General features: G+C 45.3%; 2 protein-coding genes across 9 annotated transcripts in view; both read right to left on the bottom strand.

The window, feature by feature from the left end:
* Positions 1-1,927: 1,927 nt before the first annotated feature.
* LOC142214421 (P2Y purinoceptor 1-like) lies at positions 1,928-8,269 on the bottom strand. The gene is made up of 3 exons (XM_075283366.1): positions 8,249-8,269; positions 2,860-3,762; positions 1,928-1,948 (listed from the first exon to the last, which is right to left on the bottom strand). Exons 1-3 carry the CDS (start codon positions 8,267-8,269, stop codon positions 1,928-1,930), a joined length of 945 nt encoding a protein of 314 aa, XP_075139467.1.
* Positions 8,270-14,873: 6,604 nt separating this feature from the next.
* ANO5 (anoctamin 5) overlaps positions 14,874-22,405 on the bottom strand; it is a 53,162-nt gene continuing 45,630 nt past the window's right edge. For all 8 annotated transcript variants that reach the window (XM_075281282.1, XM_075281283.1, XM_075281286.1 and 5 more), the window contains 8 exons: positions 20,931-21,153; positions 20,167-20,336; positions 19,382-19,479; positions 18,327-18,457; positions 17,996-18,201; positions 17,547-17,728; positions 16,764-16,869; positions 14,874-16,293 (listed from right to left, as the gene is read on the bottom strand). In XM_075281282.1, coding sequence (XP_075137383.1) covers positions 16,069-16,293; positions 16,764-16,869; positions 17,547-17,728; positions 17,996-18,201; positions 18,327-18,457; positions 19,382-19,479; positions 20,167-20,336; positions 20,931-21,153 — 1,341 coding nt within the window. In that variant the 3' untranslated portion in view covers positions 14,874-16,068. The remainder of the gene's footprint in view (positions 16,294-16,763; positions 16,870-17,546; positions 17,729-17,995; positions 18,202-18,326; positions 18,458-19,381; positions 19,480-20,166; positions 20,337-20,930; positions 21,154-22,405) is intronic.

The raw sequence follows: 22,405 nt of genomic DNA, 5'->3' as shown, positions 1-22,405 counted from the left end.
GTCTCCTGAAGTCAGATGTTTTTCGGCTCCATTTGCCCTATATCAGTATGTCTGCCCCTCTCTCCTCACCTCTGCCTATTGTATCACAGTGACTTTCCAGCCTGGACATTACCTCGTTACTTGATAGTTGGGAAAGGGTTAAAGGGCTTGCCCAGGGCTATGATATTGAGCTCATCTTCACGTCAGTCATTGCATCCATTGATCACTTGACCCTCAACTGAATGGGGCTGAGCTGCAATACCAAGCACAGCCATTATACAGTGTATGGCGCTGTTCTTTGCAGCAGGCTTGGTTTTTAAAAACCATGGGGCAGGGAGGGGTCACCATTTACATCTCTTTTATCTCATGGTGTAGCACTAGCGCCCCCCTGTGGCAGTGATCAGTTACAATTGCTACCACTACAGCTCTCTCAATCTTCAGTATATGTCCAGCTTTGTTCCACTTGTGTAATATCTAGATATCTTAAAGGGACGGCACCCCCACATTTTCCGCCGGGTGATGTCATTCTTCCCTCTTGTTACGTTCGCATCACGTTATGTAAACAGATCTATTAAACATGTGACCTTTCCTGCACCAAAACAGGTGTCAGGATTTACGTTTCCAAATTGCGGGCAGATAACGTGAATAAACCCCTTGTGATTAATTAGTCTCATTATCCAGGAGGAAGCGATAAGTGCGTGCGAGCCACGGGCGCCGCAGCCAGAGGAACACAATAGGCCAGACCTTATACTGCGGATAGGAAGCAAAAACACCACCAAAATTGCTGCTTCCCCCTCCCATTTGGTATGGGTACATTGTGGCAGGTGTTGTCATCCAGCTTTCTCATGATTCTGCAGAGCATTGGTACAGTTATGTATTAAGAGTGGAGAATACCAATGGTGCAATGTGTCCGTTTTTAGCATTCAGGAAAGCTGGGTGGTCATTGTATCTGATTGTTTTGCTATTCTAGAATGATCCATTACAAGGGTAACCACTCAGCTTTTCCAAGATCCTGTATGGCAACCCTGATACATCCTTATGCCTCTGAAAGTAGTGCTAAATTTGCTATACAGGATACTGGGAAAGATGGGTGGTGCTTCACTGATTCCAGCACAGTTGGATCTTCTTCTCTAGCCTCCACCGTTCCCACGAATTAGATTTGGCACCCAATATGCTAATTAGACTCTCTACTATTAAGTGGGCGGTTCCTGGGCTGGAGCAGGTAGTCTGGACTCCACCCACATGATATTACAGTGTCTATCTAGCAAATTGGGTGTTGAAACTAACAGGTGACATCTTGGGGGAGGGGGGAATACTAGAGGAAAAATCCCAACTGTGCCAGAATCAGCGAACCGGCAGCTATTGAAGGATAAGAGTCCATTCACACAGAGGAATTTGGCGCTGAAATCTGGCGTGAAATCTGCGCTGAAAAAAAAAAAAAAAAGACTCCCATTGACTTCAATGGGTTCCGTTTTCCGCACAGAACCCATTGATGTCATTGGGAGTCTTTTTTTTCAGCGCTGATTCTGACGCAGATTCCATGCCAGTATCAGCGCCAAATTTCTCCATGTGAATGGACCCTAAGGAGTCGGAGGTCGTAAAACGCAGCATTGTACAGTCACTACAAGGTGGATGGAACTTACTTGCAAAAAAATATGCGCTGCGGACACGCTGCAATCTCCAAAACAGTTGCGGTTTTGGAAATCACAGCACGCCAACAATACCAACAAAACGCCGGCGGTTTCTATATAGGTGTAATGGAAGCAGAAAGTCCACAGAAGAAACCTCTGCAAGACTTTCCGTGAAAATTGCTGCGGGGAAAACCACAATGCATTGCCACTAAGGTTTTTCCCGCAGCATTTTTTTGCTACAGCTTGTTACATGGGGCCTCAGCCTAAAAGGGCAGTCCAAGGTTTAGACACTTGTGAGACATGCAGGACTTATATCATTACTCAGAGTGACCCTCATTCTAGATATAAGACAATATCAAATCTCAACAAACATACAATGATAGAATGGAGAGATACAATGTATTATTAGTTACAGCAGGAGATGCTGCGTACAGGCGGGGGAGGTCTGGTATCTTGTTCTCCTCTAGAGTTCAATCATACTTATACTCCAGTCACATCCAGAGCTGCATTTAATATGTTCCTCCACTTATAAAGGGACATTTCATAAATGAATAGTACAAGTGAATAGAAGAAACTTTGTAATATATCTTATTAAAGAAATCCGTTTCCTTCTCCTTATTCTGACAGTATATTTATATAGGAGCTGCAGCCTTACACATAGAAGTCTATGGAGAGGTGGGAGGAGCCTGATAATAGATTTCTTGCTTCATTCTGTGCAGTGCTAGTCTTACCTTGAAGATACTGCTGTGTGTTGTTTCCAGCAGCCTCCATCTTCCTCTTTCCATAGATTCTGTGGCGTAACTAGGAATAGCAGGGCCCCAAGGCAAACATTTAACATGGCTCCCTCCCTCCTGACCAAACCAACCCTTCCCTTTCTCCTCACCCCTCTCCGACCGACCAAACCAACCCCCCTCTGACCAACTGAACTACAAGGTTCAACCATGTTTAGTTAGCATTATAAGACTGGATATCCACAGCCACCACTAGGTGGAGCTAAAGTTTAAGTCTCAGCCCCTTAGAGATATTGGTTTCTTATTGATGAGACTGGAAAATAAGATCAATGGACAGTATTATCTGTAGTATGTAACCCTATAACCAGATTAAGAGGTGGGGTTACCCTTTAAGCCCATATACATTAAAGCAATAGGTCCATCATGTCCAGGTCCCATCATATGGGGCAGACAGTTGCCCTTCTACTGCCCAGCCTCCACTTCTTGAAAGGTCGCAGGGATTGCGCAATTTTGCAAACCTGTTCTCGGAAATCACCCCCGGCAAGGAAACAAAACAAGGGATTGATACAACTGTTCAGGCTGCACACAGCCATCTCCATGAAGAAAACGGAGTCCGCTGTTCGGATGGCCAGGGACATAGGTGGGCCGAATGTCCTTAAGATGATACAAACATTCCTCGAGGCATGGTAGGGCAGATAGAGGAGGCCGAAAGTCACCAGAGCCGAGCAGATGAGTTTGGTCAACATGTCCCTCTTTTTCAGCCTGTGCATCTCAATCCTCCTCAGCTCCCCCAGACTGTTACAATAGCAATAACAGATGGAGGCGAAGGGCAGGAGACAACCTATGGTGGTGGCGAATAAGGAGTATGGGAGAGTCAGGTGAGTGTCTTCAGAGAACACGTAGTTGCCGCAGATGGTTTTATTGCTTTCTGGGCAGATCTGGGTTCCTGCTATGAAGGTGACGGGTATGCTACTGATAAACGTGGCCGCCCATATGGACAGGCAAACCATCAGGGACTGGTGCTTCTTCAGGAGCCTCAGAGACTTGAGAGGATGCACAATGGCCAGGTAGCGGTCTATACTCAGGCACGTGACAAAGTAGATGCTACAGTAATAGCAGGCGTGGTAGATGGTGCGGATCAGCTTGCAGAGGGCATCGCCGAATATCCACTGGAGATAGTTGAAGTGGTAATGGATGAGAAACGGAAGGCAAAGTATCCAAGTCATGTCGGCCAAGACCAGGTTGAAGAGGAAGATGGTGCTCCTGTTCCAGCGCTTGATTCGGGAGACCAGGATCCACATCACTGAGAGGTTCAGGGACAACCCAACCAGAAGGATGAAGAGGAAGGTGATGGGGAAGATGACCCTCTGGATGGTGGCCAGGAAAGTGCCCGCTTTTTCACAAAAATCAACCTCAACCCTCTACAATAACAAGCAAGAGGTTATAGAACAGAATATCAAAATAACATGTGACTGCAATTCACTCATGTACCCCCCTCGGTGATGCTATGGCAGGCTCGGGCCAGAATCAGTCTCCTTCCCCCTCTGGCAGCTGACACTATAGTCCTGCAGGAGGCATCTTCACAGCTATACTGCCACCTACTGCAGAGACTCTGCTCCTTCCTGACAAGCAGAACAGGCTGTGGAGAGTGACTGAGCATGTGTGTCCACCATCATTCAGCTCATGAGGTGGACATGCACTTTATTATACACAATGAACACCAGATGGCGCCATTCTATGTAAGAAAATTCTACCCAACCATGAAAAGTGCAAAACACTATTCTATACAATATAATTAAAGGGGCTCCCCAGGACTTGTATATTGATGACCTATCCCAGTATATATGATCGGTGAGGGTCTGACAACCCGGACCAACTGTCTTAAGAGGCCTCTGTGCTTGGGTGAGCGCTGTGTACCATATGAGAGGCGAACATGATACATACTGATACATATATATATATATATATATATATATATATATACTAGCTGGTACCCGCGACTTCGTCTGCGGTGATTGTAGCAGTGGGTATATACAGGCGTGGGTAAGGTTTTCGTACTGTGTATAAGGTATGGGATATAAAATGTAATTGTGTATCTTGTTGTTGCTGTAATTCTGAGAGCACATGAGACTTTTGTGGTGAATGTAATTTGTATTTCAGCCGCTATACGGTGTTGGTATAAACTGTACATAGTGACTTTGGGACAGAGGTATTTCAGGTTAATATACTTCGATATACGACATTGTATGATTTGTTATTTTCCGCCAGTACATGTACAGTTTTGGGCACAGGATACTCTTGAGTAAGCAACATAAAGTCTGGCCCTGTGCATGACAGTTTAGTAACTCCATGCGCCTCTTATTAATAGCAATTAACCCCATCATGTTCCTCACATTAACCCCAGTGTAAGAGTTACTGATAGAGATGAGCGAGTACTGTTGGGATCAGCCGATCCGAACAGCACGCTCGCATAGAAATGAATGGACGTAGCCGGCACGCGGGGGGTTAAGCGTGCCGGCTACGTCCAAGCGGAAGTACCAGGTGTATCCATTCATTTCTATGGAGCGTGCTGTTCAGATCGGCTGATCCCAACAGTACTCGCTCATCTCTAGTTACTGATATGTGAGAGACTTGGAGGTAATAATTAAGTATCTTCATTACTGAGGTCTTTTATTAGTACCTCCATATGTCTCACATATTAATAACCTTTATATGGGGCACACAGGGGTTAATATGAGGGACATGATGGGGTTTATTCCTATTAATATGTGAGGCACATGGAGTTACTAACACTAAACTAATAACCCCATGCCTGACATTAATGAGAATAGGAAGTAAAGGAAGGAGCTGTGTGCTTCTTACTTTCAGTTTGCTAGCAGCTTCGGCAGGAGCTATCACTATAGCAGGCAGAGATTTGAGCGACTAAGCTCCACCCCCTGGGTTTCCTGCACCCCTCTCAAAGGGGAGTGTCCTTATGCCTCAGCTCTAGCAGAGAATTTATTTAACTCTTGCAGGTCCTGTGCTGCTGGTATGCCAGTGAAATATGGCAGGAGTGCCACTCTTGGCATGTGTGCCAGGGGTTGCTGACCTCTGCTGTAGTGGGTAATATGAATTTTGTGGCTTGCTATGGTCCAAAGTGTGTGAGATTGCAGAGATAGTGATGTGAGTTTGGGTTTTGTGGGGGTCCTGGGAAAAACGTATGTGCGCTATTGTGACGAAAAGTAGCCTATTGCGCAATCGAGTGTAGGGACTATGTTTGTGGAAAATTTCAGCCAAATCGGGATCCAAAGTGTGTGAGATTGCAGAGATAGTGATGTGAGTTTGGGGTTTGTGGGGGTCCTGGGAAAAACGTATGTGCGCTATTGTGACGAAAAGTAGCCTATTGCGCAATGGGGTGTATTAACTATGTTTGTGGAAAATTTCAGCCAAATCGGTCAAGCGGGTTTTGCGTGATTGACTAACAAACATCCGAACACACGAACCCACAAACATCCAAACTCACAAACTTTCACATTTATAATATTAATAGGATATACACATATATATATATATATATATATATACACATATATATACTGCACAGGGAAGAGTCTGCAGGTATAGGCACAGGGAGGACATGTTATTGTTGGACCCCCACTGATCACATATAGATGTCATAGCCTTGTCAGGTCATCCCTATAAAAGTCCCAGAAACCCCTTTAATGTGGGATTAACCCCTTTATTGTAAAGCGGACAGACTTGGCTCTGCAACATCAGTCACTCCATTTACCTAAAGACAGACTTAGCCCTATGTGATATCCTATTAATATTAATATTATAAATGTGAAAGTTTGTGAGTGGCACACCAGCAGCACAGGACCTGCAAGAGTTAAATGAAGTCTCTGCTAGAGCTGAGGCATAAGGACACTCCCCTTTGAGAGGGGTGCAGGAAACCCAGGGGGTGGAGCTTAGTCGCTCAAATCTCTGCCTGCTATAGTGATAGCTCCTGCCGAAGCTGCTAGCAAACTGAAAGTAAGAAACACACAGCTCCTTCCTTTACTTCCTATTCTCATTAATGTCAGGCATGGGGTTATTAGTTTAGTGTTAGTAACTCCATGTGCCTCACATTAATAGGAATAACCCCCATCATGTCCCTCATATTAACCCCTGTGTGTCTCACATTAATAGGAATAACCCCCATCATGTCCCTCATATTAACCCCTGTGTGCCCCATATAAAGGTTACTACTATGTGAGACATATGGAGGTAATAATAAAAGACCTCAGTAATGAAGATACTTAATTATTACCTCCAAGTCTCTCACATATCAGTAACTAGAGATGAGCGAGTACTGTTGGGATCAGCCAATCTGAACAGCACGCTCCATAGAAATGAATGGATACACCTGGTACTTCCGCTTGGACGTAGCCGGCGCGCTTAACCCCCCGCGTGCTGGCTACGTCCATTCATTTCTATGCGAGCGTGCTGTTCGGATCGGCTGATCCCAACAGTACTCGCTCATCTCTATCAGTAACTCTTACACTGGGGTTAATGTGAGGGACATGATGGGGTTAATTGCTATTAATAAGAGGCACATGGAGTTACTAAACTGTCATGCACAGGGACAGACTTTATGTGGCTGCTCAAGAGTATCCTGTGCCCAAACTGTACATGTACTGGCGGAAAATAACAAATCATACAATGTCGTATATCGAAGTATATGAACCTGTAATCCCTCTGTCCCAAAGTCACTATGTACAGTTTATACCAACACCGTATAGTGGCTGAAATACAAATTACATTCAACACAAAAGTCTCATGTGCTCTCAGAATTACAGCAACAACAAGATACAAAGTTACATTTCATATCCCATACCTTATACACAGTACGAAAACCTTACCCACGCCTGTATATACCCACTGCTACAATCACCGCAGACGAAGTCGCGGGTACCAGCTAGTTACTATATAAAAGCGTAATATCACTATTACAAACTCAGCTCTGCTACATCCAGACTCTGTGACGCTGATTCATCACAGCACAAAAAAAAAAATGGAGCAAACAGGTTAGAAAATAGGGAACGCAGTAGGTCAACATATCGCAACACTTGTTTCCATGGAACACTGGCTAAAAGATTGCAACATTGTATCAATATATTACACTAGATATCTGCTCCAGATACATGACCAGTGTGAATATGCACCAGAAGAGCTTGCACGGTGATGCTCATACCGTGTGTGTGTATATATATATATATATATATATATATATATATATATATATATATATATATATAGCAAAATTACAGAAATGTATACAAATCTGGTTCATATATAGCAGGTTATTATCTGGCCCGGTATAAACCAGACTATGGATAGAAATCAGTTCTTGGATATTTATAGGGCACATTGCCCTGGGTTTGGGGCATCAGCTGTAATACCCTCTGGTCATCCAGAAGATCCAAGGCATAGATATTATACAGCCGGGGCCACATGATTCTCAGTGCAATAAACACATATCCCTTATATATGCAGTTGAGTTGTATTTGCCTTTTGGCTCTTTGAGGGAACTGTCTTCAGTAAAGCATAAGATATGAAGATTTGTTATATAGAAACTTTGCAAACTTTCCCAAACACTCCTCTACTACATCATAATCCGATTATCTATCTATCTATCTATCTATCTATCTATATACACAGATGTAGCAGAGCTGAATTTGCTATTCGACAATTGATCCTGCATTAGTTTACGTGTTGATTGTAAAGGCTACACCAGAGGACAAGCTCAGCCCTGCTACATCTATAGAGTAAAATGTGAGCTATAGCAAATGGCACACTCAGCTCTGCTACATCTATAGAGTAACCTAGTAGATGTCCCACCATCCCATGAGTGGCACTGTATACAGATTTGGTGATAACATTTCTTACCTGCCCGGAGAGTCGCTCCATCCTCCGCTCCTGCCGCCTTCTGCCTGGCCCGGGCTCTCGGAGATGCTTTTAGAGGTGTTTGTTCCTGTAGGACGTCTACTAAGGTAACGGCTGGAGAGTCAGCAATGTCCAGCGCCAGAGCATTTCTCCCGACCCTGCGGTCTCTATAGAGCGCTGCTGTACCGCGCCGGGGACAAAGTGATGGGCAGAGCAAATCTGTTCCAGTGACACCATCTGATAATGACAGGAGAGGCCGCGCGGCAGAGCTCAGCGCGTCAATAGGAGTAGCAGAGAGGTTACAAAATGTACAGAAAATACTGACGTCTTGGATTAGAGAACAATAGGCAGTAAGACAGATAAATACGACAAAAATGGAGCAGGTAACACGAGAAATGTTGCACCGTTTGCTTGTGTTTTGGTGCATTTTGCCAAGTTTTTTTGCCATTTGCAAGATTTCTGCTTAGTGTCAGTGAATATTCAGGTACATCGAGAGGGTCAAAATCTCTCACAGCTGAGGGTTTGTTAGGTAGGATTCACAGTACCGTTGGTGTCCGCTGCTCAGAAGGTGTCCGTTTAAATACCCCCCCCCCCCAAAAAAAAAACCAAAAAACAAAAAAAAAACCTGACACCTATCAACATGGACACAATCGGACAATTTTTGTCTGCTTGAAAAAAACGGACATGATTGTAAACGGACACTAAAGGACACAAAATAAAAACTCATCAAAATTAATGGAAATTGCAAATGGACCAGCTAGTGTCCGTTGCGAAAATCTTGTATGGACAATAGCCATGGACACTGCTGAGCGGACACCAACGGTAGTGTGAGCGCCCCCTTACAGTTGTATCCAGTCTGCACAATCCTCTGGCCGATACAGTCTACCTGCACTGATACATTGTAGCAACCTGAGAAATTGATCAGTATTAGAAATGAACAGGCTTGTAACTAGACTACCAGGTTATTGTAGTCTGGGGACACTTGAATTGGAGGCCGCCTCTCCCCTACTGACCAGTCGTCACCTGCAGACTCTTGAGGCATCTTCTCCAATGTCACATGCTCCTCGGTCACCGCTGAGGCTTGTGATTTTGGTCAAACATCAACGTACCTGACAATGACTGGGCCTCACTGGAGACTCCAGGGCACGTGACAACGGAGAGGCAGGTATATGTTCAAGTGAATGGGGCTGAGCTGCAATACCAAGCACCACCACTAGAATATGTACAGCACTGTTCTGTGTATTGTGCAGAGGCTGCAGCGATCACCTGACTCCAACCAGTGAATGAGTAGGGGGTCCCCTGTATAAGAATAGTCCGCGGGGTCACCAATACACTAGTCCTTACAAGGTCCCCCATCACTATTGCTGTATTCAGCTACCAGAACATTGTACAGACACATTCAATAGTAACAAACCCAAAGCTGTGCGAGCGGTAATACTTCCGGAATCATTTTGGTATATTTTAGTATCACAAATAACCCCCAAAACATGGAAAACTCTTTAAAAGTGAATTTATTTATTTTTTTCCCATACAAGTTCAAGCAGCGTGAAACACAATATAAAACAGTCCAGCGCCGAACTGGAAGAGAAACATAGTAAAATAACCGGTAAAAAGGCGAAATTTACAAATTATTCACAGGTCAAAGTTCAACATAGAAATACAGAATAACATCATTGGTAAAAAATAAAGATAGTGTCGCGGTAAAAGATTCCTTCATATTCTCAATGACTATTGGTACGGAAACAGTCAAGGCTTAGAGCAAAGACGGGACAATGGTGGGGACTGGAGACGGGACAATGGTGGGGACCGGGTAGGGACTGGAGACGGGACAATGGTGGGGACCGGGCAGGGACTGGAGATGGGACAATGGTGGGGACCGGGTAGGGACTGGAGACAGGACAATGGTGGGGACAGGGCGGGGACTAGAGATGGGACAATGGTGGGGACGGGGCAGGGACTGGAGATGGGACAATGGTGGGGACCGGGTAGGGACTGGAGACCGGACAATGGTGGGGACCGGGCAGGGACAATGGTGGGGACCGGGTAGGGACTGGAGACAGGACAATGGCGGGGACTAGAGATGGGACAATGGTGGGGACGGGGCAGGGACTGGAGATGGGACAATGGTGGGGACTGGGCAATGATTTTGATGAGATATTCTATGAATACATGATAGTGTTATGGAGGGTCTCTACTTCAACATGGCGGAGACTTTGGTATTGTTTCTCTGGATTGGGCCCCGCTCTATCTTAGGACCAATCGGCGATGGTCATTTAAGCCACTTCTACGTCTAACAAAGTGGATACTTGGGGGGTCCAGACATGGCCGGTGTATTGGACTTTGTATTGTCCCTACAGGGGCCTGTATATAACTGAACGATCACAGAACCTACGGCTGCCATGTAATATATGTAAGAATTGTCATATACAGTCTCCATGGCATATCACTGTCTTCATTATGCACGCACTATATACCTGGACATCGGACTCCTCCGCCTGAGGGCTGCAGGGCCCGGCTGAAGAGCACAGAAGCCCAATCTATTATTTAAAGGCTGATTTGCCATTACATTCAGTATTTAACAGCAGCACAGAGGACTTTTCCTGATAGGCAGGTTCCATTTCTTTAGTACAGCGCACCCCTGCAATACCCCATATGTATATAAAGCTCTGCCACTACCTGCTGTCACCATTAGGTGGCGATCTATGTTCAGCTCTGTATGCTTCCTATTGATCAGAGTTGGAATTGCACACAAGTGGCCCCTAGTGGTAGTTAAGAGCATAGCAGCTTTACTAAGTATTGTATATTAGGAAGATGCTCCAAATCCTCTGTGCTGCCATTTTCTGACACTATTTATAATGGGGGTTTACTTTAAATTCTGCTAAGGTAAAAATATAGGATTTAGCATTTTTAATATACATTTCTATCTAATAATACTCAACGTATGTGCAAATGTATGCCACGCTCTATGGACAACCACGGAGAGTCATCATGAGAATCCCCCAGCCCATGAGGAGTTCGTAGTGTAATTGGTTGAATACATGGCTGTATTCTTCCAAAAACAGTGCCCCGCCTGTCTGTAGGTTGTGTCTGGTACTGCAGCTCAGCTTTATTAAAATGAATGAGGCTGATCTGTAATACCACACGTAACCTGTGGACAGATGTGGCACTGTTTTTGGAAGAAAGCAGACAACTTTTAAGCGGTTTAGTCTTTGTTATCCGCTTCTGGGAAAGCTGGGTGAGAACTAATGAGATTTATTAGAGCATGGATAGTCATCCAGGTAGTCAGGCGTGGACATAATGCCGCAAAATGGGTCTGTATGGTTGGGCCCCAGCTTTCGCATACACAGATAACCAAGCACAGAAGTACAAGGCAACACTTAAAGGGGAGGTGTTTGGTAAATCAGTGACATCTCTCAGAACAGGCTCCCAACCTAAGACTGCCCAGCGGATGCCAAACTACCTCATACTATCAGGGCATGCTGGGAATTGTAGTTCTGCACCCGCCGGAGAGTCCCAGGTTGAGGACATTGTCCTAGAAGATGGAGAGTCCATCATGAATAGAAAGAACTATTAAAATCCAATTACAAATATATCAAAAATAATAAAAACGTAAGAAAGTAACCGCAGGAGGAAGGAGACGTCTTCTGAGCTGGAGAGTAAGGGGGGACCCTGCTGGATAATGGAGCGACTCCGGGACCCCATAATAAGATGAGGATTTCTATGTCTGGCCTGCAGAGCCTGGCTTGGCTTTAGTCATTGCCTGGGGTACAAAGCTGTGAATCAATGGGGTCTCTATGGGCAGATGAGTCCTGACGGCTCAGAAAACATCTCCGACCATTGAACAGTCTGCAGGACTTACAGGCCGAGACACACGAGCGATGCACTATCCAACGAAACGCCCCTCTAAAGGCACTTTGGGAGTTACACATCCAGGTCAGCTACAAAATACAACAAATGGTCACTGTACACGATCTAGATATAGGAACATGCTATAGATGAGCTGCAATTCCCTTCACCACCACAGGAGGGTGCTATAAACATCATGCCTATATATTACAATTCTTTCAAGTGCAAGGTATTTAATGCATGGAGTGAATACTGGGCAGTATATGGGTTGCCCATTCTGGGAGGTAATAGAAACTTCAGGGGGGTGAGGGGAGGGGATGGGGGGTCCTCGCTGGAGCCAGCCAGAGTGGAGAGCGATGCAAAAAGCGGAGTGAAGAGACGACACTTGGCCTAAATCCTAACATGGCCATGCACGTCAGAGGGTTTTGCATTACACTATTAGATACCTCCAGGTGCCTATGCAAAGTGGGGGCGGCCATTTTTATGTAGCCCTTTTCTACGCAGTTATGCCGCAATTGCTGGAACTTAAAATAGGGGGTGTCCAGGACCTTGGTATTGAGCTTTGCTTCATCTCTCAGGCCAGTGACATCAAGTGCATTGATCACATGACCACGCTGCAGCTCAGTCCCATTCAAATGAATAGGGCTGAGCTGCAATACCAAGTACAGCCACTATACACTGTAGGGTGCCGCACTTGCAATAGGCCTCAGCAATCAATATCATTGGCCCAGGGGACAGGGGGTCATTCTCCAATAACAAACAGGTGACCAAGCGTGGCCATTGGCATCTACAACATCATGATTCTGCACATACGTCTCAGGACATGGATCGGCACAAGGTACGACAGACGTCGAAACTTGCACGTACTTACAGGACCAGACAAGGCACATAACACATAGTGGTGTTGGCATAAACTTAAAAAAACAGCAATTATATCAAATTATTAAAAAACAAAACAAAAAAACCCGACAAAAACAGTCATGATATTAAATAGTAATAAAAGAACCGCCTTGTGCGCACGGTCACTGCTGTAGATTTCTTCATAATAAGGTAGGAAAATAACAAAGCACTTCCGAGAGGTAGGACTGGGTAAAGCGTAATACTGCAGCAAGTCCCCGCACGATGACCGCACTCAGGAAGCTGCGATCTATATACAGGTGGCTGCAGTGTGTATACAGTCAGTACACCACAGACGCGGTGATATACCGCCAATAGTAAGAGCTGTCACATGGATTTAGTAGACCAATAAACCAATGCTGACAGCTACTAAATAAGATATATATATATATATATCAGTATCACTGGAGACCTACAGTGAATAATCCCTGAAAATCGCATCAAAGTCCATCATTGAAGGGAAAAAAAATTGAAAACATTTGCTACGTCCTTTGTAAAACTATTATAATAATACATCATACATTCTGGACAGAACTGATATGTTATGCATAGTGAAGGCTCCTCAGGGGCGGGCATTCTCACTTCCTGTCCCCGCCCCTGCAGGTTCTGCACCAGGCTTGACACAGTGTATCATTATTGGAGGGTATATAATAAACATCGTGGATTACATTGTACGACGAGATACGGTATCATGACAGTCAATAAGATTTTCTTACTCTGATGTACATGATGTGGTTTTTTTTCTCTGCAGAAATTGACATACGGTGCGGATATTATAATCTACATGTCAATTCTTTGTTCAGATTTCAATGAACATGATAAAAATATGCACAACAATTTGCACCAAGATATGCAACACCAGGATTTCGTTGCAGGTAAATTTGCAACAAACAACTTTGTGTGTACAGGCAGTCTTAAAGGGATAGTCTCATATCCAGGAGGCTTCTGTGACCTGCCCCTATCTGGAGAACGGGGTCTGGTCCACAGTGAGTGGAGAGGTGGCTGAGCATGTGCATCCATGTAAAGTGGTGCTCATGTGCAGATACTGTAGCAGTTGCGGGTTCAGGATACCCAAATGTCTGCGGGTCCCAGAGGTGGAGGCTGCATGCATCAGACATGCTGTAAATAAACTCAGAATACCCCTTTAAAAGGGCAGTCCAGAAAACCATGGCTGCTTCCTTCCACAAACAGCACCACATGTATACACAGGTTTTATCTGGTACTGCAGCCGAGACCGATACACATCAGAGCTGCAGAGCTGCAATACCAGACACAATCTATGGACAGGTTTGAGGCACTTTCTGGGAAAAAAGACTTTTTTTTTTACAATTCTGGACCATCCCTTTAAGCTTTTAAGGACCCTTTGCTGATTTTTGCAGATGACATGTACAGTTTGCAAGAGAAATTGGTATCAAAGTGATGTATCACAATATGTTATATTGCACAAAGACAATATTAGATCAAGTATTTCTAGCAATGCTGTTTCATCTGAAATAAATAAGGAGTTACTGCAATTTTCACATTGGCCACTGGATGGCAGCACATAAAAACACCTTTAGGGTGAATTCACACTGAGTAAACGCTAGCTTATTCTGAACGTAAAACACGTTCAGAATAAGCGGCGTCTAAAGCAGCTCCATTCATTTCTATGGGAGCGGGGATACGAGCGCTCCCCATAGAAATGAATGGGCTGCTTCTTTCACTCCGTGCAGTCCCATTGAAGTGAATGGGGAGTGCCGGCGTATACGGCAAGCTCTGCTCATGCCGGAGCGTACACGCCGGCACTCCCCATTCACTTCAATGGGACTGCACAGAGTGAAAGAAGCAGCCCATTCATTTCTATGGGGAGCGCTCGTATCCCCGCTCCCATAGAAATGAATGGAGCTGCTTTAGACGCCGCTTATTCTGAACGTGTTTTACATGCACCCTTAAGTTGTAAAGAAGGCATTGCACTTTACAGCGCGCAGCGAAACTCAAAGTCAACCATTCACTGTCAGTTGATGGAATGGTTGAACAAAGGTTATCCCTGGAGCGGGGTGGGGTCCAGTAGGTGGCGCTGTCTCAGGTCCGGGTGTGTTAGTGGTGACAGATAGGAGGGTGTACTGCTAACACACACTCCACTACAGCATTTATTTTTGCAGCAAGCCCCTCCTAAATGCAATCCTAACCCACCTTGTTTGACGCGGATACAGGGGGCGTTGCCTAATACTAATAGTCACAGGAAGGGGTGTGGACATCAGCGCCACCTAATGGATCCACCAGCTCAGGGAGAACCCATGTCTATTCACTCCAATCGCTCTTTTAACTGAGCTACAAACATAATTGATGATCATATCCCATTGATATTAAAATGTACACAGCACAGTCAAAGTTAAAGGGTTTTTTGGGACTTGTATATTGATGGCATGTCCTTAGGATAGGCCTTTAATAGGTGGGGTCTGACACTTGAGCCCAGTAGCCTCTTCCTTGTACTGGTAATGTCACGTTCACCAGTCTCATGGTGCAGCAGCTCATGCAAGTGAAAGGAGTTGGAGCCGAAGTACCAAGCACAGCCACTATGCAGTGTATGGCGCTGTTCTTGGGATCCATGATGATCTTTAACCTACTAAGTTATGGCTATGACCCCTTTAATGGGCAAGAAAATGAGCATTCTCCTTAAATGGCTTCTGAATATCAGGCAAAAGGATCTCAATGCGCTTTGGGTTAACCCTTGAAGCACCACCTCTACCAGCACGTGCTTACAAAAGTGCAAATTAAGGGGCTGGCGAGCGGTGGGGCATAAAGTGACTGATCGGAAGAGTCATTAAAAAAGTTGCAAATCCTAATTAAAACAAATTTTAAAAAAAAGTTGAGGACTTGGGCAATGCAGTGTGTGATATAACAGCAGGACTGGGGTCCCTGGATTCATCTGTAAACCCCAGAACTGGAAGCAGCCATGATAGACGAGTCTTCTAGAGCTCCAAGCACCCTGGTCTCAGGCGCTCTGCCCCATCCTGCCCGCTACGCCATATATAGGAGGACGTGGCGCTATAATATGGCTTTTAATGCACAGAGTGTCCCCGGGTGCAGGCGAGGAGCCGCTACATGAGGCAGGACAGCTGCACCTTCCCTTCCGTGGCCTGCACTTGTTTCGCCACCTCGCTGCAGTGACCTTTCTCGGACAGCTTCTCTCGTAGCCGACACAGCTCGTATTCGTGAAGGATCTTCTGCGTCAGGTACTTCTCCCGTTTGATTCTGGCCTTCACGTCGGATGGGATGTCTGGAATCAGCCAGGCCACGAAGAACTTGACGACGAACACAACGTGCTGAAAGAGAAGAGAGAGGTTGTCACGGTCTATGGGAAAGCTGGGTGACAAGAAATAGGATACCCCTAGGTTCTACCTGATCAATGATCTTGATTTCTGGACTTTGTTAAAGGAGTTAAGTGAGGAATTATAATTTACCTGGATTTCTTCTTCATGATGGACCTTTGAATTCCTGCCTAGTTCTGACCTCAGGTCACATGATAAGAACAGTCAGTGTAATACGAATACTAGTGGTGTTGTAATGGCCCCGTACACACACCTCTATATGGACGAGTGAGCCCAGGGGGGGGAAACTCAGGATAGGTCCTATATCTGTTCTTAAAGGTGATGGGTCCATGGAGGCGCAGGCGGCATACAGACATCATGTGTGTACAGTCTATGCTGTTCAGCCACAGACCTGGCACGTGCACAGTTAAAAAAATATCTATAACTAAAGAGGTTAAAAAAAAATACTGCAACACCTCTCCTACCTCCATAATGATGATAAAGGCCATCTTTGCCGCTAGTATGTGCCAGAACTGCATGGTGTGTAAATAGTTCTTCTCGTGGTCCGGAGGGTAGCGATAATCTCTGTACCTGCGAAATATAAACATTTACAGTCATTATGAAATCCAGTCAGTAGGTGGCGCTCTCCTTACAATGAAATGATCATTTACTATTAGAGATGAGCGAACAGTAAAATGTTTCGAGGTTTGATATTCGTTTCCAGTAGCCCCTCAATATTCGACTACTCGAATCGAATATCGAACCCTATTATAGTCTATGGGGGGAAAATGCTCGTTTCAGGGGTAGGCAACATTCGATCAAATTATACTTACCAAGTCCACGAGTGAGGGTCGGGCTGGATCCTCCGAGCAGTCTTCTCCTTGCAGCGTCCCCGCGGCGTCTTCCAGCTCTGAATTCACTCTGCCAGGCATCGGGCCTGGGCAGAGCCGACTGCGCATGCCCGCACTACAAGCGGACATGCGCAGTCGGCTCTGCCCAGGCCCGATGCCTGGCAGAGTGCATGAAGAGCCAGAAGACGCCGCGGGGAAGCTGCACGGAGAAGACTTCTAAAGGTAGGAGAAGAACCAGCGTTGATTGGCCGACTGTATAGCATTCGGCCAATCAATGCTGGTTCTGCATCGAACTTTTACATTCGAATAGCGAGTGGTACCCGATCGAGTACGAGTATTTCGAATACCATAGTATTCGATCCAATACTACTCGCTCATCTCTAATTACTATAAAGAAATGAGAAAACCTTAACAAACCTGCACAGGGTGACGTTCATTTCGTTTTCCAGCGGCATGCTGATGCTTTTGAAATCGGAAACCGCAAAGACAGAGAGACTGCTGTTGATATACCCCGACATGGGAGACGCCTCGTTGTTAGAGTAGGCATAGTAGTAGACCAAGCGCGGGATCATGTCAGAGGTGAACGCGACGATAAAAGCCTGAAAGAGAAAAGCAAATGTAAAGAAAGGCTTCACAATAAACTATAGATATACCAATGGGGAAGCTCCTGCAGAATCTGTAACGGGGCCCCGAGCTCCTAAATCCAGGTAGCGAATACCACTGCACCCCCTATGGTTACACCAATGCCTCTGGCCGATCGCTCAATCCCCCCGTATCCCCCACCACCCTGACAGAAGGAGTCAGTGTACGAACCCCACAAAGAGAGAACAGAGGCACTGAATATAAGAGCTGCTCAGGGCACTCACATTAGTTACCACCGATAACACCGCCATGCCATTTAGGATTTCCTGCCAGACCCCGATGCTGTGCGCCTTCGCTGCAAATGCCCGTCTAAACTGCGTCGTTAACTTCCAAGAATCGACACGAATCTCCAGGATGTTGTTCAGGAGAGCGAGGAGCGGAGCCAGAGGAAAGGAGGCCACAAATAAGGTGATGAACCCAAACTGCACAACTGGAAGAGAAGACACAATGCCGTATGTTACTATTATACTCCACAGCCTCCGCCACATTAATTCTAACATCGTCAGCCTGTAGGGGGCAGTATGCTGTTATTCACAGGCTTCCCACCCATCTTACCCATTTCCAGATATTCGTAGAAGAGTCCCAGTTGTCCAAACACCTGCAGGTCGTAGTCCTGCTCCCATCTGCTGTACAAGCTCTCCGGGCTGTTTCTGGCTCTTCTACTTCTCCACCAGTTCTTGACATATCTGGAAAAAGCAGAATTGTAAAAAAAATAAAAAATAAAATAATAATAATAATAATAATAATAATAAAAAAGCTGCATTTCCACAACGTGAGGTCCCCTCAATGAGAAAAGGCAGCTTTTTTTGCTGCAGATTTTGATGCATTTTTTTTTTTTAGCTACAACCAGGATTGGATTGAACAGATTGTAGGAGTATAAGATATATATATATATATATTCCCCATTCCTTTTGTACCCAGTCTTAGTTTTAGCTCAAAAAACTGCAGCATAGTCTGCAACAAAAAAAAGCAGTGTTTCCGCAACGAGGGCCCTTAACCTAAAGGGGTTTTCAAGGCTTAATAAGGGATGACCGATCCTTAGGATTGATCATCAAAGATGGGGAAAGGGGCTGCACTGCTCATCACTACTTAGCACAGTGCTGTACATTGTATAGTGGCTGCATCTGGTATTGCAGCTCAGTGCCTTTCACTTGAAGAATCGGACTGAGCTGCGATCAGGCCACGTGACTGATGACATCACACGGCCTGTGAAGTGGAAGCAGCTTCAAAACAGCTGATCCGTGTTGGTTCCAGGTGTCGGACCCCACAGATCTAAAATTGATGACTGATTCTAAGTCCTGGAAAACCACTTTAAGGCCAAGACCCCGCATAGGAAGCCACAGTCAAGAAACGCAGTGGAAAAGCAGAGTTGGACTTTCTGCTCCCGTTACACCTATACTGTACATAAAACACCAGCATTTCCGTAGGTATAATTTTCTGCTACAGATTTTTTTCTGCATTGTGTGGATTAGCCAGAACCCCCATCACCTCTGCAGGTAATGTAAATCAAAGCTTTTTTTTGCCAGAGTCAAAACGCTAAGTTTTCACAATGTGGTTCCCCGGCATAAACAAATTTTTATTGTCAAGAGATGATTTGAGGATTCACTTACGGGACCAAGGCCTCCTGTATATTTCCCCAGATTTGTTTTCCTGCCATAACAATAGTGAGCTGCGTTGTGAGCTCTATCAGACAACCGGCCGGGTCACACTACAAAATAAGAGAAAAATAACATAAAATACAGGACGTGACTACAATGTCTGCAATATTCTTTGGTACTACACAAAGGAACCCAAACCCATCCCTAGGAGTACGCACCGATTAGATTTCTGTTTAACCCCGCAAGGTTACTGGAACATGTGACTGCTTGTACAATGCACTGTAATACTTGTGTGCCTACGTTGCCATCCTATCACACCCTACTTTTGAGGGTACCAAGATGGCACAACCCGGGGCCTGACTGATAGCCCTACATACAGAATGTGCTCAGTGTCGGATCCCACTGCTGTAATGTACATAAGGGTACATATTGGTAAGAAGGGAACAATTAAAGGGATTGTCTAGGACTATAATATTCATGACTGCAGCCTCTTCAGCACTTACCAAGCACAGCGCCACAGACTGTATAGTGGCTGTGCCTGGTACTGCAGCTCAGCCTCCCCCATTTGAATGCAACTGATCTACAGTATGGTCATGCGACCAATGGATGTGATGTCACTGGGAAGAGGAAGTTGAACTCCATATCATTGCCTTGGACAACCCCTTTAAAAAATGAAAGTTGTATGGTAGTCCAGCGCTTTTGAGTGAACATCATTTATGTTGGTCCGCACTAGTCTACGGCCATTACATAAGAGATCTGCACAGACCTGGTGGCAATAGAAGTATCACATGACTTACCTCCTCGTTACGCCAGCGACCGAACATATACGTGTAATCTGCAGGAAAGCCGGCAAACTTCCCCTTGAAGAAAGCCACATAGAAACAGGAGGAGTAGTAGTTGACGAACTGGAAGAGGAACATCTTCATTGTCAGCCGGTTCTCGTACTCTAGGTGAGTTCTGGGGACCTCTGGTTATGGGAGAAGGAAGACGCCAGTGAATTATACAGATATTATATTAATACATTCCAATAACCTTATATAAAGACCGTTGTGGTGCTGGCAGATCTGATGGGAATGTCACCGCAATCCTTAGGATAAGTCCCTTTCAATTGACAGTCCATTAGGATGTCAATATCCAGTAATATTCACCCGTATGCTTATCTGCTTTGGGGCATGACGCCATATTGTGGCTTATATGCAGTTTTCCCAGAACCCTGAATGCCGCAGGAAATATATTATATACTGTAAATATAATAACAATAAATGGAAATTTCTAAATACATTTATAGATAAATGGAAATTAACAGGGGATTGTGTCAATGTGAATAGAGCTGCTGAGATTTAGGAGATTCCTGGCACAGACGCTGCCACAATATCGCTGCCGCAGCAGACAGACGCCTTCTGTTCATGTCATAGATTCTAGCACCGACTTGTGACTAGTTCTCAGAAAAGGATAAAATGTAGCAGACGAGGAATATAATGTAAGGGATGACAGAGCGAGAACTGAACACCCTCACTACGGAAGCGATAGCAATGGCCGTCCACTCCCACCGGCCTCTTACCCATGTCGGTGATCCAGATGGCCACACGTTCATACAAGAGGTTCAGGATCATGATCATGATGAAGTTCAGGCAGGACGCAGTCACCGAGGTGGCCAGCTGTGGGGTCAGCAAGCCGCTAATAGGTTCCAACGTATGGTTGTTCTCCATGACGCTGGCGAATGAGGCGTAGACCGCCAAGCGATAGACTATAATGGCGATCATGCTGGCTATGATCAAGAAGATCTGCAGAGGACGGAAGGAAGAAGGTGAGAAAGGGACAAAAAATAAAAGGAGACTACACTGTTACATATTAGGACTGATCCAAACCTATGGCGGGGGTCTATAGAGAACTGAAGGGTCCCAGACTAAACTATCATAGTATAGGCCATAGACTGGGGGTCTCCAGCTCTGACCACTGGCGCTGAAGCCCCTGCACTTCTGTCCTGCTAGGTCACATATGTTAATGTTAGAGGTGATGTGTGCGGTGCAATGTATCCCCCCCAGTGTTACTTCTTTTGAATTCACGCCTAGTAGTTACATAGACAAAATGTAGTAAGGAAGGACTAGGGAATGGCTGGGATTGCTTTACTAATCTGGGTGCCACGTGCGGACCATTGGGCCAAAGCCGTAGACTATAAACACCTAGCAAGTGCCAAGATGAGCCATTGTGGTGGATATTGGGGTAACTCTAACCCTAGAAACACAGAGACCGAACAGATACATAGTCCAGGCTCACATCAGATTTATCATCTCCACGTGACAAGACATCAGAAGATTCCACCCAGATCGATGGAGCCTAATAAATGTCTGCAGAATATAAGACTGGCCATGAAGGCAGAGCCAGAAGAGGAAGTGGCCAGGCCAGGGCCATATGGAGGGAGTGGTGCGGGCACAAATCTATAGGCCGGGCATGGGTAACATGGGGCAGGAAAGGAAAGAACAGAATGAGAAGAGAAGGGCAGAAAGAAAAAAGAAAGGAAGGCCGGAAAGACTAACAGAAGGAAGGAAGGCAAAAGGACGGAAGAACAGAACAGAAGGGAGTAAGGTAAAGGAAAGGAGAAGGAACAGGAAAAGGAAGGAGGGGGAGGGGAGCCATGATAGGTGGACCGAGATTAGGATCAGGTGATGAGGTGCAGTGATAGATGAAGGGGCTCCTCTGTAACATTGTATCATATATTATTATATCATTGTTACATATATGACGACTAATCTTTGAATTACTGCAATGGATTGGTAATCTCTTACTATTAGGCTCTGTTCACACCTCTGTCAGGGTTACAGATTTTATGTTGCGTGTAAAACATTCATACGACTGACCCCAATGATGCCGACAGACCCCGCTGACTTATCTTATAATGCACTCTGTCGTATTTTGTCATAGTGTTGGTCATTTTAGTGGGGGGGAGGGGATAGTGCTGTATGCCGAGACTGAAGCTCCTGACTGATGTGTGAACAGACCCTTACGTGGTTATTTCACAGGTTCATTCCAATTCAT

Source organism: Leptodactylus fuscus, chromosome 7 (assembly GCF_031893055.1).
Source record: "Leptodactylus fuscus isolate aLepFus1 chromosome 7, aLepFus1.hap2, whole genome shotgun sequence".
Taxonomy (NCBI): Eukaryota; Metazoa; Chordata; class Amphibia; order Anura; family Leptodactylidae; genus Leptodactylus; species Leptodactylus fuscus.
The sequence above is the reverse complement of the archived record's forward strand: the minus strand, read 5'-3'. Positions and strand labels throughout refer to the sequence as shown.

Excerpts from the sequence above, each read along its gene's own strand:
- LOC142214421 (XM_075283366.1), bottom strand. The coding sequence starts at position 8,269 with ATGGAGCGACTCTCCGGGCAG. Across the intron at positions 3,763-8,248 it reads TGGAGCGACTCTCCGGGCAG|AGGGTTGAGGTTGATTTTTG; the intron begins GTAAGAAATGTT and ends TTGTTATTGTAG. Across the intron at positions 1,949-2,859 it reads GGGGTGATTTCCGAGAACAG|AATGAGGGTCACTCTGAGTA; the intron begins GTTTGCAAAATT and ends TCTTATATCTAG.